A 14,045-nucleotide genomic window follows, 5' to 3' on the forward strand; every position below is an offset into this window, starting at 1 on the left:
GCTGGCATGGTAACAGTCCCGCCTGGAGAGTGTCCTATGTTCCAAGCACTGCAGCACACACTTATAGCACTTTGGTACCAGAGATGTTTGTCATGTAAAACGCTGTTTGAGATCTGCCTTTTGGCAGATTATTAGAGAAATTTGTAAATTTCTGGGATTCATTATAAACACATGGTGGTGGTTGAGAGACCCTGGGAAAAAATGTTTCCTGGAGAGAAATCTCAGTTTGGGTAAAAGTTTGACTAGCAATGATCTTGTTCTGTGGCAGTTTTGGAATGCTTGTGTGGACTGAGTTAAAAATGTTCGGAGTTTTGTGTTAAAAATACAGATTTTGCTTTGTCAATCAGTGCTATGTCAAGTGTTGACATCATTATGTAGGCAGTGGTTGTGAGCATGGAAATATGTCTTTATATTGCTTCACAAGACATATTAGTACATACATCTTTGTTTAGTATGAGTGATAAAGTCTGGAGATTAATACAGTGGTTTTAACTATTTAAAGTTGACATAAGAAGTCATTGGTTTCCTGATATGAATGTTTTCTCAAGTAACCACTTATAGTGAATAATGCTAAACTTTGAATATTTAGGATGAACACTTATTTCTATATATTGGTTGATTACTAAATCCACTAAATTATTTATTAATCAGTTTTGCCCCTAAAAGGACAATACCTGGTGTTGTTTTTATGCCCTCAAAGGAGGGCATATAGTGATCGGACCGTCTGTCCTTCTGTCTGTCTTTCCGTCACACATTGCATTTAGGTTTCGCATTTAGGTTTCGAAAAATGCTCATAACTTCTATGTCGCTTCAGATAGCAACTTGATGTTTGGCATGCCCATTTTGAGTGATGAAAGGTCAAGGTCATCCTTCAAGGTCAAATGTCAAATATATGGTTTCAAAGCGGCGCAGAAGGGGGCATTGTGTTTCTGACAAACACATCTCTTGTTTATTATTTCATTGCAGTTATTTTCAATAATTGCAATTAGACAGTTGGCATATTTTCACCTAAGAACAAAATCCACTTATATCTTTTTAGTGGGTCTATCAAGAAATATCAAAAACGAATTATAAACTTAAAAGTGACTGCATTCTGAATTGAGATCTCTGCAATATTGCAGTGAACAGTGAATACCATAATTTATGCCAGTTTTGTCTTTGTTGTCTTGAAAGCTATTAGAGGCACCTGGTCATTGATTGTTGTGTTTGATGGGTTTCCATTGTAACTATTTCTATTGGTGGGAGAGGTGTCAGGAGCAGGATTAATTGGTATTGATCTGAAAATTGAGCTTTCTGAAAATCATGCAGTAATTATTGAATTTTCCCTGTCTGCGAAGTTACTGCTCAAATAACTCGGGAAACAATCTGAAGGGCAGCCAATTTGATAGGCCACTTTTTTGAAGAGATTCAAATCAATTAAAAATAATACATTGGTGTAATGTTCAGCTTACAGATTAACTATTCCACTTAAGTCACACCTATTCCATTTGATTAATGACATCTCATTTGATAAAATGTGTCGAGTTACTTATTTGCAAGATATTTCTGATAAACAACAAAACAACAAAGAGCTAAGTTTTTTTGTATTGCCAAATGCTCTGTCAATCAAATCAGTTGAAATGTTGTAGTGATAAATGATACATCTGATTACAGATATTGTTATGTCAACGTAACGATTGTAATTGAATGGCTTTGATAAAGTATGATAAAATATGTTTGGAGCAGTAAATTTATCACAAGTCGTTTGTGAATGTATTATAAATACGAAATAAGTCATTGCTTTTGTTTAAAAACTACCATAAAAATACAAAAATAACAACAACATACACCACTTACATATATGGACTTAAGTTCAGTTTATTGGCATATTTTGCACACTATTTTTTTAATAATTTGGACATGTCTGGCTAATGTCCTGGGGATCATTGTATTATATTTATATTGATGTACCAATTATCACGCAGTTATGTATTCTTAAAATTGCTCAGTCCTTTAAATTCTGTAAGTTTTACCCTTTCCCATTCAGAACCAAAGTGAAAATGGCCTTATACATTACCAGCATAAAACCTTAACAGTCTGCTTTTGGCTCATCAGTATTTTAGGGTAACAAATGAAACCTTTAAATCTTGAATCTATTTAGCAAAGACTTTAATTTATTTTGAGTAAGGGACTACAAATATGGCAAAATGTGTACCTGAGTGGTAAATGGTCAATGGTCTTTCTAAAATTTATAATGAACTGTTAATTATGATCGTTTTATAACATGCTGGTAGCCCGTTTACAGTCAGCCAGTATGAGATTGGTAGGTGATCACAGGAACTTGATACTGTTGATATAGCATTGCATTGTTTTCACCTGTCAAACTGATCATATTTGTGGGTAACATGCTTACTCTGACCCATGTGCAGTGACACAGAATGGGCCACCCATTCTGAAACATGAAAGTCAGATTTTCCTTGACAATTGATCATTGTCATGTATAATTCCTTTCTTTAAGTTTAAACATCAGCAGCAGCCACTCTTACATGTCATAGCCTAAAGAGCAGCGCTTCCGTTAGCTTTTAAAAGTTGGAAGTCCTGAATTCCAAGCCTAAAGTTTTGGACGTCCCAGACATAAATTTCGAAGTCCCACTTTTATTTTAGAATTTTAATATACGTACATGTTCCAACTCTAGCCATTACTCGATAATCCAGTAGTATTACGATTTTATTTTCAAAACCAAAATACGGACAATATTGACTTCTGCTAACATCCGCCATTAAACGCAAGTTGAATTATGGGATGGGGGAATTCCCATTGAACATGCGTTAATCACGTGACGCGATTTGAGAGAAACTAGCGAAGATATTTCGTCAATTGCAGTCCATGTCAGTACCATCTGCTAACAAATCGGAAATAAATAAATAAAATACCGGAGAAAATCGGTACCAAATGAACATTTCCGAAATGCCGAATTCGTTCTCAAATGATCGCGCATGCAAACAAATTTTCGTAAATTGATAATTTGTCGGTTTATTTCCAAACTGTCTATTCAGATTTTTGCTATCTCCAGAGCCGAGATTTCATCGCATTGGCGATCAGGGGATGGGTTAATTATGCAGACTGCTTATTTTCAAATGCGTATAATCAAAGTATTATCCGAAAAAATCAGGATTTTACTATTCACGGAAAGTTACGAAAATTCTAGCAACAAATAAACATTTCTCGTGTATTTCGTGTACAGATGAAAATCATGCAAAAATTAGACTTCATGCACAACGTAACGTCATTCTTCCGCGGGGAAAGCGTGGACTCAAATATTTGATTGCTGAATAAAAACTTCGGAACGCAGAGGTCGCTAATATTGCTAATATTATTGTATACAGCTTCACGTGGGGTCGGCGTGTATTCGGTTGCCTGAGCACTGATTGGCTGATGCGCTTACCAAGAAGACTTTGATTGAGAGCTGGAAAAATCAATATTGGCCACTCGCTGAGAAATTCATTGAAAACAGTAGCTCTTGTGCGGAGTTAACGGTCTGAATAAGCCCATTTACTGTTGACATTTGAATGTGTTGTGTATTAGAAAATAGCGTTCATACATGCGGATTATCGGTCGTCCAAGGGACTTCCACCATTTGCATAATGGACGTACGACTGCCAATTTCGGGCGTAATTTACGCCCGGACGTCCACTAACGGAAGCGCTGCTAAAGAGGCTTGGGTGATTGGGATCTGGGATCTTGGATCAATTTATTTGTACTACATATGTATTCATGACACAATACATGTACATATTGGAGAAGAATATGACATTCAGGTCTTAGCTCCCTCCGGGTTAAAAGTCAGAGAATATTAGAAAGACCATTGGCTTCCTTACCCAGTCTACCCTGAAATTGCTTTTTCCTAATGTCCCTGCTATTGAAATTAATTTAGCTCTTATGATTTTAATTTGACAATGCATTTTTATGCCCCCGGTATGGTGGCATATAGCAGTTGAACTGTCAGTCCGTCTGTCAGTCTGTGCGTCTGCCCGAAAACTTTAACATTGGCAATAACTTTTGCAATATTGAAGATAACAACTTGATATTTTTGAGTGGTGAAAGGTTAATGTCAAGGTTATCCTACAAGGTCAAAGGTCAAAAAACAAAATCCAAGGGAAGTAACAAGCTTTAAAGGAAAATCATTAATATTTTTTATCATTTGGCAGACACAGATAATTTTTACAAGGGAAGTAATATTTTTTAAAGGGATATTATAATTATTTTTTTTTATTCAAAGCGGCGCAGTAGGGTGCATTATGTTTCTGACAAACACATCTCTTGTTATTATTGTATTAACATTTAAGATCTTGACACAAATACTTACTATGAACAAATCTAAATGTAATAATTTTCATGAAGAGGACTACATTTTATTTGTGCTTTATATAGTTTGTATTAGCATACAATATAAATAAATGATAGGAAATATTAAACAACATATTATTATTATACACTATGATAAGAAGAAAGTGAATAATATGAAAAAACATTAAGTTATGTCAAGAATTATTAGTTCAGAACCATCTGCATTATTTTGAGTCATTAAGTCATGTTCATCACGTTTTGTTTAGTTGGCTCATTTGGCCTGCAGTTTCTAGCAGGTGTGTCAATGTGGAATAATCAGGATTTATTCACTGGTGCCAAATGCTTGATGTTTATAATTGGGTTTAGTATTGAAGCTTGTAAAAACGATTATGCTTATGGCAGATAAGTGGATTAACACACTCACACAGGGAACACTATGATCTAACATGCCTTATAGATCGTGTTACAGGCTGAAATCCACTGTAAAAAATGTATTCTGCGTGAATGTGTAATTCATAAAGGACTTTTTAAAAATGTGTTTACAATTTTAGAAATATTAAAGATGTGGACCATACAAATAGTTAATAAAAATAATAGTCTATTAATTTGTTCTTTTTTCCTAATGCTGAAAATGAAATAACTGAATGAATTTGTTTAAAAAAAAGTGTCGCACATTTTAACTATTATAAACTTACAGATATCATGGTAAAGTGTAATTTGCAACATCACTCATTGATCAGACCTAAATTGTAAGACAATGTGCTATTTATTGTTGAATGCTTATTGTCCCCTAGTGGTGAAACCTGCAGAGGGGACTTACGGTTTGCGCTCTGTGTGTCAGTCAGTCAGTCAGTCAGTCAGTCAGTCAGTCTGTCTGTCAGTCACACTTTTCTGGATCCTGTGATAACTTTAAACTTTCTTAATATTTTTTCATGAAACTTAAGAAATGGATAGATAGCAATATGGAGATTATGCACGTCATTTCATTTTGTTCCTACATCAAGAATTCTGGTTGCTATGGCAACAAATATTATTTTTAATTAATAATTAATAATTCTGACAATGGTGGAGTTTCACCGGTAGGGGACCATATTGCTTGGTACTCTCTTGTTATAATTGTCACAGGACCCTAAAACGATGTTTGGCAAGTTAACTCAATGACTTCTATTAATTTTGCAATATTGATTAGTTTCTTATAAACCCTTGTCAGCATAATTGCACAACAGTTTGTCTAGTATGTATTCTCTGTGCAATGGTTGTTGACTTGGAAGTCTGCTGTGTTAGTATTGGCCAAAGGTGGGTGGGATCCAACCAGCTGTTTTCCCAATACTCCTAGATGATTCTAACAATGGCTGTTATTGATTCAATCAATGGAGAATCTCCAGAGTAATGCTCTAACAATTGTTGTATTTTCTCATTGCTGCATGCCAAGCTTCTGGCATCAAGTGCTTTCCCCTTCAATATTTGATGACTCTGAAGCTATTGCTAATGTAGGGGCGGGTTTGTTTTGCCATCATTGCTGAGAAAGCTACTATGACTGATGTGTGAAAGGAATTAATTGAGATACCAAACAAGTGAGTTTTGTTCACATGTGAAATTAACACTGATACACATGACATGGAATTTCAAAGTTGTGATGGATAAATGGTGCTTTGTACCTTGTGTGAAAAAATGTTGATGAGTCAGGAATAAATTTAAATAACACTGGAAATAAACATTGAAAGGAAATTTTATAATTGAAAGGATTAATTTGTGGAATATTAAATAATTGGTGACATTAACTAAAGGACAACATGTATCAGGGAATGGTTTTAGCCGTGCATCCAAACAAGGACCAGTTTTCCATGGTAGGTTAAACAGATGGGCAGAGTATTCATTGTGTTACCATCTTCAATTGTTAATTTTATATTATATTGTTGTAGTTAATATGTTAAGGATATACAATTTTAGCACTTTTCGTAGATGAAAAGTTCACTTTATCGTTTATGTGTATCAGATTATTTTTATTGATTTATATGTTCATGTTACTGCAGTGAAGACTTATGAAGATTTATCATTGCTAACACAAATCTAGACGGAAAAGAAATTATATTAAAAAATAATCATGAAACATATAAATACTATAATAATAATTATATGATTGCATATTTACACATTAAAATGTGCACATTGAAAGACAGGGACTGAAATAATTAATGATATAAAAGCTACAATTATAATGAAATATTCACTTCATACATAGATTTAAGACTTTTGAATAGCATCATTAAATTCTGTTTCAGTGTTGATCGTAATTACATTATGGCTGAATGAAGGAGGATATCATAGTATGGTTACAGATAACCCTGCATAATTTATTGAGTTGTCAATAGCATGCTGTACCGCTAGGACTAAAACGTTCAATGTCTTTGTCCATCCCATGCAAGCTGTCACAGTTACCAGGTGCAACATCATTTAGGTCTTTTAAGGCATCAAGTCCGATTTTCCAGGGCAATAGCCTTAAAGGGTAACAAAGATTTTTTCAATAACAACTAAAAAATATGGTGTTTGTATATGAGTTTTGTAAAGTTAATTAAAAATATCCTAAAGTATGTTTTATTGTGTTTTTTCAAACGAAATCTAGCTATGAATTTTAGTGAATTAATTAGAGCTGAAGCTCATATTAAAGAATAAAAAACTGAGTTTAAATGTCTAAATAGATGAACAATCCTCAGTCTTTAGATACAATTGAGCAGAAATAATTGGGTGTTTAATTTGTTACATTGTAATTGCCTGCTACAATTTAATAGCCCCATAACAATATCATTCTGTATGATATTGTTTAACAAACAAACTAATGGTTAACATCCACAGTTATAGGTTTTCAGCAATTACAAGTGTCTACCACAGGTGTGTGTTGTCTGATATGTAAGTGATTGACCACTAGGTATGATGTGGTGAGGTCTGTTTACACTGTTTGACTCATCTGCCATGATGAACTGTCAGAACTGATGATCAGTTCAGTTCAATGCTCCCTTTTCGTTCACCGAGAAATGGGCGCAGAACTGATGTAGTTTCTAGATATGTATTCACCAGTTACAACAGTTCCACACCATGCGCTTTACTTGCGTTGTACAGCGTAACAGAGTAAGAGTAAGAAAAGGTATACTAACAAATAAATAGTTTTGGTTTTGATGTTGGGGATATATACTCCTTATAAAAGAAAAGGTAAATAGCATGATATATGTGATTAAATCTTTAAAGGCAATTTAGATAGTTTAAATACAGAGAATTTGATTTGTTTGAAACTGAACCAAAACACTTGAGATAAATCATATTATATTTTCATTTGTTTGTTAGTTGTATTGACCAAATGATATAAACACAGGCACTTTTAAGAAGCAAGGATACATCCTTGAAATATTTTGACTGAAGCTATAGATTTAGAATAGAATACAACATTTACAAACCTTCATAAAATAGTACAAGACTTATTTTTTATAAGTTGTATATAGTGAAGGAGCAGATAAAGTTTAAGTAACAATTTACTTTTCTCTCTGATTGTATTATTTTGTTCCTCACTACTGTAGATATGTATTAGTTTTGCCCTATGCAAGTACCTAGACATCTCTAATGCAACAAGTTGGAGTTCGAGGTTACCTTTGGCAGGAGTGCAATACTTATGTTTCCCAAAGCCTCAACCCAGGTACATTAGGTTCACACTTGACCTAATACATCAGTGGGCATTAGTTTCAAATTGGCATCACAGCTACATAGCTTTTCCTATCATTTGATTGGTAGTAAGTGTCTTACTGCATTATTGCATTAACATGACAAAAATATGCCTGTCCTATGGGACACAGAATGGCATGTTCAAAGGCGGCACCTTGCCAGACAGTGGGGAAGTAATAGCATCATTGGAGGCCCCAAGGGTTCCCTAATAGCCCCTTATCACCTTGACCAATCTCCACAAGGGCCTGCTTGTGGCAACAAACTGGTCAATACACAGAACACAAAGGGCTATTAGCAGTGCTTAATATTTACTGATGATAAAATCCTTGGCTGCATTTTCTGGGATACACTGATTTCTGAGTCTAATTGCATATGTCATGTGTAACATTATGAACTTGTTTACTTTAACATGGGCAAATCTTGACTGTATGTTTATTACTTTGATTTGTTAACATAAACAGTCTTAATGCTGGAAATTGTTCTAAGCTAATTAAGATAATGCCTTATCATACATGTAACTGACTAAGATGATGCTAGATAATGTCTTTTATTAATTATAATAATGTTTGTGTCTTGGATTTGTTAAACAATGCCTTAAACTGGCTATCCATACCATGTCTGTCACAGACTGGGATTATGCTTAGACAATACTCTTAACCCTTTGCATGCTGGGAAATTTGTCGTCTGCTAAAATGTCGTCTGCTGAATTTGTAAAATAAGCATTTTCTTCATTTTATTTCAAAGAATACTATCAGAATAGCAAACAGTTTGGATCCAGATGAGACGCCACGTTCTGTGGCGTCTCATCTGGATCCAAACTGTTTGCAAAGGCCTTTACAATTCGGTTCCCGCACTGAAAGGGTTAACTGAATTGCATAACAATTATGTTAAATTAGTTCAAGGATACTTAATGCTGACTACCATTATGCTGAATCACATTACCCCGGTATAGGCTGATAAGGACAATGCTGGACCATACTGTAGACTGAGAGTACAATAATTCTGGACAATATTGTAAACTGATTACCATAATTACTCTATGTTTTCGGACACTTAAAAATAATTATTTTGTTTTGTGTCCGAAAACTTAGATACGAAAAATATTAACAAAATACAGGTGTCCGAAAACTTAGAGTCGAAAATGGAAGTGTCCGAAAATAGCGTCAATTGTATCAATGACTACCGGTTATAGCACGCGCTTGAAAAATACCTTGCCGTATAGTATAAATTACAGTTATACATGTTTGCACTGCATTTTAAATAATTGTAAATGCTTAATTTATTTGACAGAAAGTTACTTCAATATTGTACTTTGACCAACGAGTTCAAAAATGAGCATGTGATGTACCGATACACTCTTGTATGAACCTGTAATTAACGCAATAAAAAAAGCAAACTATGAATTCTTTGTTTGTTCATTTCCGATAGTTGTTGTGTAACACCTTCCATTGTTTGTTTAACTTGCAATAGGGTGCATCACAATTTGAAACATTTAGTATTTGTCACAGTTATTTTACTGAGAAGGGGTAGTACCATTGCGGTAGATAATTGAACTGTTAATTGGCACTACCCCTGGTAATTGTCATAACGCTTATGCGATCGGGTGAAACCATTGTTTAATACCGGTTTACAAGGTTATTTACCCAATAACGCAAATGTAATGGTCCATTGCCCTCAGGCATGCACCTGCGTTTTATGATGTTAATCTGGTTGTAAAACCCCATGATTGAACTGTCATTAGATGTCGAAAACAGGTTCGAAATTTTGTAAAATAGGGCTGTAAAATATACTGTCCGAAAACATAGAGGCATAAATAACTGACGAAAACTTGTGTGTCCGAAAATAAAGAGTGACGAAAAATAATTATTTTTGCTAAAAAAGGGGGTGTCCGAAAACTTAGAGTGTCCGAAAACATAGAGTAATTACGGTATACAAATTCTGGACCATAATCATAGACTGAACCATAACAATAATCTTATCATAACACTGCTTGATTATGCTTTTTGCACATGTAAGGTATTCATAATAAATTGCTCTTCTTTATTTAAAAAAAGATAAACATTTCTGTGCATTTCCAAAGTCATTTAGGTATAGTTTCAGAACCAACATATGATCAACATTTTTGTGTGATTGAATCATTGAGGACTTCTCTTTATGTAGCTGTTTAAACATTCAACAGTTCCCTCCCTTTGATTGTAGCCGGCATCTTGCATACTGTTAATTGCCTTCAGAATACAAATAGTGCACCATCTGAACGTTTGAGTTAAGCATGACACACACATTTGGAACGAAAACAAACTAAGACAATAATGATGTTATTGCTGATGTAACTACATTATGAAAACAACATTCACCCACATTTCATTATAATGGTATGACTAAATTGCATTTATGGTGAAACAAGTTCATTTATATAGGGAACAGTATGAACACATGAAAACAATTATAACAATTATCTATATGATGTGGGTTGTTAAAATTGTGTTCTTTTTTTTTCAAAAATCATGTTTCTAACATTGTTTAATGACATCAAATGGTTGATGATAAGTACATAAAAAATACAATCTGCATATCTAGGGTTGAGTGGGAAAGTGTTTTAAACATATTTGAATCAGATAAAATTTATTATAAATCATGCCCAATTTCTGTGTATGACTGTTTTCATTTGTTGAGGCTGCTTAGGGCTTTTTTTCATCTTACGAAATTTACCTGGCTGTGACATGAACCTTGCTGAATAACAGAAGGGTTACATACACACCTGTACATGTGGCACGTATGTGCTGACATTGTAAACATTAGTGTGCCCAGCTCATTTTGTATGCAATTTATGAATAGAAAATATTCAGGTTAGTCAAGGATTAAAGCAGATGTAAAATGGATGTTGGATATTTTTAAGACTTTAAAACCTGGTCTTGTTTCGTATGCAATATTATAAGAATGCAATGAACCACCATTTGGCCGGTGTATTGTTGGGTATGTATTATTAATGTATGGTATATGATACATTTTTATGTCCCCCCACCACTATAGTGGGGGACATATTGTTTTTACCCTGTCTGTTGGTTGGTTGGTTTGTGTGTTTGTTTGCTCCAACTTTAACATTTTGCCATAACTTTTGCAATATTGAAGATAGCAACTTCATATTTGGCATGCATGTATATCTCATGGAGACGCACATTTTGAGTGGTGAAAGGTCAAGGTCATCCTTCAAGCTCAAAGGTCAAATATATAGCTTCAAAGTGGCGCAGAAGGGGACATAGTGTTTCTGACAAACACATATCTTGTTTATATTAGAAAATTGATGGTTACCTAATGAGAAGTAATTAAGAGCCTCATATTAGGAAGTGTGTGCTTTTTTAGCCAATTATATACGTCTGGGTCAACTTTAAAGTATATTATTGTCTAATTCACATGCTAAATTCTTATTTTTAATCAAACTGCAATCGTGCAGTTTGGTCAGGAGCTACACTGTCCTCTATTATGTCATGCAAGGTTTTGAGGCCTTAGCGTACAGGGTAGCCTGTACCAGACCTTGTAATTGTGAAGGCTGGTTTGGAGCTACGCTGGCCCCATATGACCTTATAAGAACCAATTGCAAATGATGTGGGTAAATTAGTTAAGAAGAAATATATTGAAACTACTATCAACCAGTCTTGTCAGATTGTTGTTTATTATTTATTTGCAAAAATGTTATACCAGTGTTCAAACATTACTTGAAAACTCTTTATTAAGGATGTTAAATCCTACCTGTACATTGCAAGATAGCACTTCTATATGTCAGGACAAATATTTGACAAGATTTTTATATCATATAAAAAATTGTTAAGGCACGTAACTACTTTGTCCATGTATGTAGCATATTGCTGGCACAATTATGTTCTTCTTCCTGTTTGTTCAAGCATTCACTTATGTCCTGTTGTCAGTGTCATGAACTTTCAGGCACATTTTCACATTTGTACAATTTCCTGTATAGTGTTGCATGTTGGTTCTAAAATGGCATCTTGGAAAAAGAAACTTAAGGTAGGCTAGGTTTTTAACTTTATATTGTTACAATCTTATAAATGATGTATTGCTGCAATAGAGTTATAATTCAAGGGTTATACAAGAAACCTATACAATGTGCTTTCCGAATTCCACATACTTAAAACAGTTCATTATATTCTCTTAAATTACAATTGGGTATAGTCTTTCTGTGGTTTTCTGTTCTCATTATGGGTTCAAGTGAGTTTTAATCATCTTAGAACAGCCAGGGAAGTCATCATCTGCTGGCAAAATTGGAAACGGGCTACATTGTGTGATCCATGCTTCAAGCTTGTTGCCAACACCTTCACAGCCACTGGAAACTGTGTTTGACAATGATGTGATCCCAGGGATGTTGTGGACCAGTAGATGTTGGCGAAGATGCACAGCAATGTGGAGCATAATGTTGTGCCAAGACACCTGTACTTTGTTTACTTTTATCAGCTTAAATCAAGGCTGGTCTGGCTGGTTTAACTTCCATCTCAACATGCTCAGTGTTCTCCGGAAGCACTGGACAGCCAGCAATTACACCAGTTACTTACACTTTTAGCTCTGGCTACTTTTCCCCAAAATATTATAAAAAACAGCACATAACGGCCTGTTATAGTTCTTAGTCTCTGGCTACTTTGAAAATATAACTGGCAACTAAAAGTTTTATGGAGAGCATGACATGCTCATTATCACAAATGTACTTTTGCACTTGTACAATAATGGTTAAGGTTTGCATGCAATTTTCTTTTGTACAATAGGAAACTTGTTCATGTATTAAAGACATATACACTATTGGAAAATCCCCACTTTTCTGTGCAGATAATTATATTCTTACAACACAGAAATAAAATGTAAGGTGCTAGAACAAATAGGAGTAAATGTGTTAGTATCTGTGTAAACTTGGCCATTTTGCATTTCATTTAACTTATACAATTTAATTAGTGAAACCATTATAAGGTAATTAATGTTTAATTGCATATTTCTTGTTCCTATTCATGGTTTGATATCATGTTCAGGAAATGCAATGTTGTTAATACAATCATTCTGTTAAAGGGGCCTTTTCACAGATTTTGGCATTTTTTAACTTATTCATTAAATGCTTTATATCGATAAATGTAATCATTGGATCGTAAAAGCTCCAGTAAAAAATCAAGAATAAAATTAAAAAAAGGAAAAGAACATTGCCCAAAACAGGCTTCGAACCAGTGACCCTGGAGTCCTGCCAGAGTCCTGAAGTAAAAACGCTCTAGCCTACTGAGCTATTCCGCCGAGTACACGTACTTGACGTATTTTATACCTTATATAAGCAATCTTCGTAGTTTCACAAAATTTAACGACAAAAACAGAACTCTCCAAATTATTCAATCGTTTCGCGTTGCAACGCTTTATAATTTTTAGGTTTTAAAATCGTCAAAAGATGCATATAAAGGCTATATTAGACCATGGTAAATGTTCAGTATTACTGTTTCCTCACAATTATCATAACTAAAACGAAAATTTGCGAATCTGAAACAACTTTTTTCAATTTTGTCAATTTACCAAAGCGTGAAAAGATCCCTTTAATAACAGTAAGTAATACTAAGACTGGGTTGATTTCCACGAGATTAGTGCATGCCAGACATTACCGGTTCTGATGTAGTCCCTGGAACTAAGAACGTGTTCAGCCTGTTGTTGTCACTTTAACTGCTAACATCCACTAGCAGTTCAGCTTCCTGTCACACAGGAGTGGCAATGTCACTTGCAAGGCCAACAACTTGGAGCCCAACCATTGTTTAACCAATTTATGCCTAGTGGACTGTCCCAATTCCTTCTAAATTGGATCAATTTATTTCCAAAATTAGGGATGTCTAGTATAATTATTTCTATATTAAGAATATTTCTTACAGAAATTCCTTTAAGCAAACAGTGCAGACCCAGATGATACGCCGCATCATGCGGCGTCTCATCTGGGTCTATGCTGTTTGCCAAGGCCTTTTTTCTAGACGCTAGTCATAAA

At 34.5% G+C, this 14,045-nt stretch overlaps 1 protein-coding gene across 8 annotated transcripts in view; it reads left to right on the plus strand.

Moving 5' to 3' along the window:
* LOC127876238 (focal adhesion kinase 1-like) overlaps positions 1–14,045 on the plus strand; it is a 111,959-nt gene that overhangs the window by 17,459 nt on the left and 80,455 nt on the right. For 5 of the 8 annotated variants that reach the window (XM_052421298.1, XM_052421299.1, XM_052421302.1 and 2 more), the window contains exon 1: positions 12,017–12,058. The exons of 1 other annotated variant lie outside the window; for it this stretch is intronic. In XM_052421298.1, coding sequence (XP_052277258.1) covers positions 12,032–12,058 — 27 coding nt within the window. In that variant the 5' untranslated portion in view covers positions 12,017–12,031. Of the gene's footprint in view, positions 1–6,117; positions 6,175–10,870; positions 11,012–12,016; positions 12,059–14,045 lie in introns of those variants that run through there. 2 more of the 8 variants (XM_052421300.1, XM_052421306.1) reach the window with 2 other exon arrangements.

The sequence above is a fragment of the Dreissena polymorpha genome, chromosome 4 (assembly GCF_020536995.1).
Source record: "Dreissena polymorpha isolate Duluth1 chromosome 4, UMN_Dpol_1.0, whole genome shotgun sequence".
In the NCBI taxonomy this organism is placed as follows: Eukaryota; Metazoa; Mollusca; class Bivalvia; order Myida; family Dreissenidae; genus Dreissena; species Dreissena polymorpha.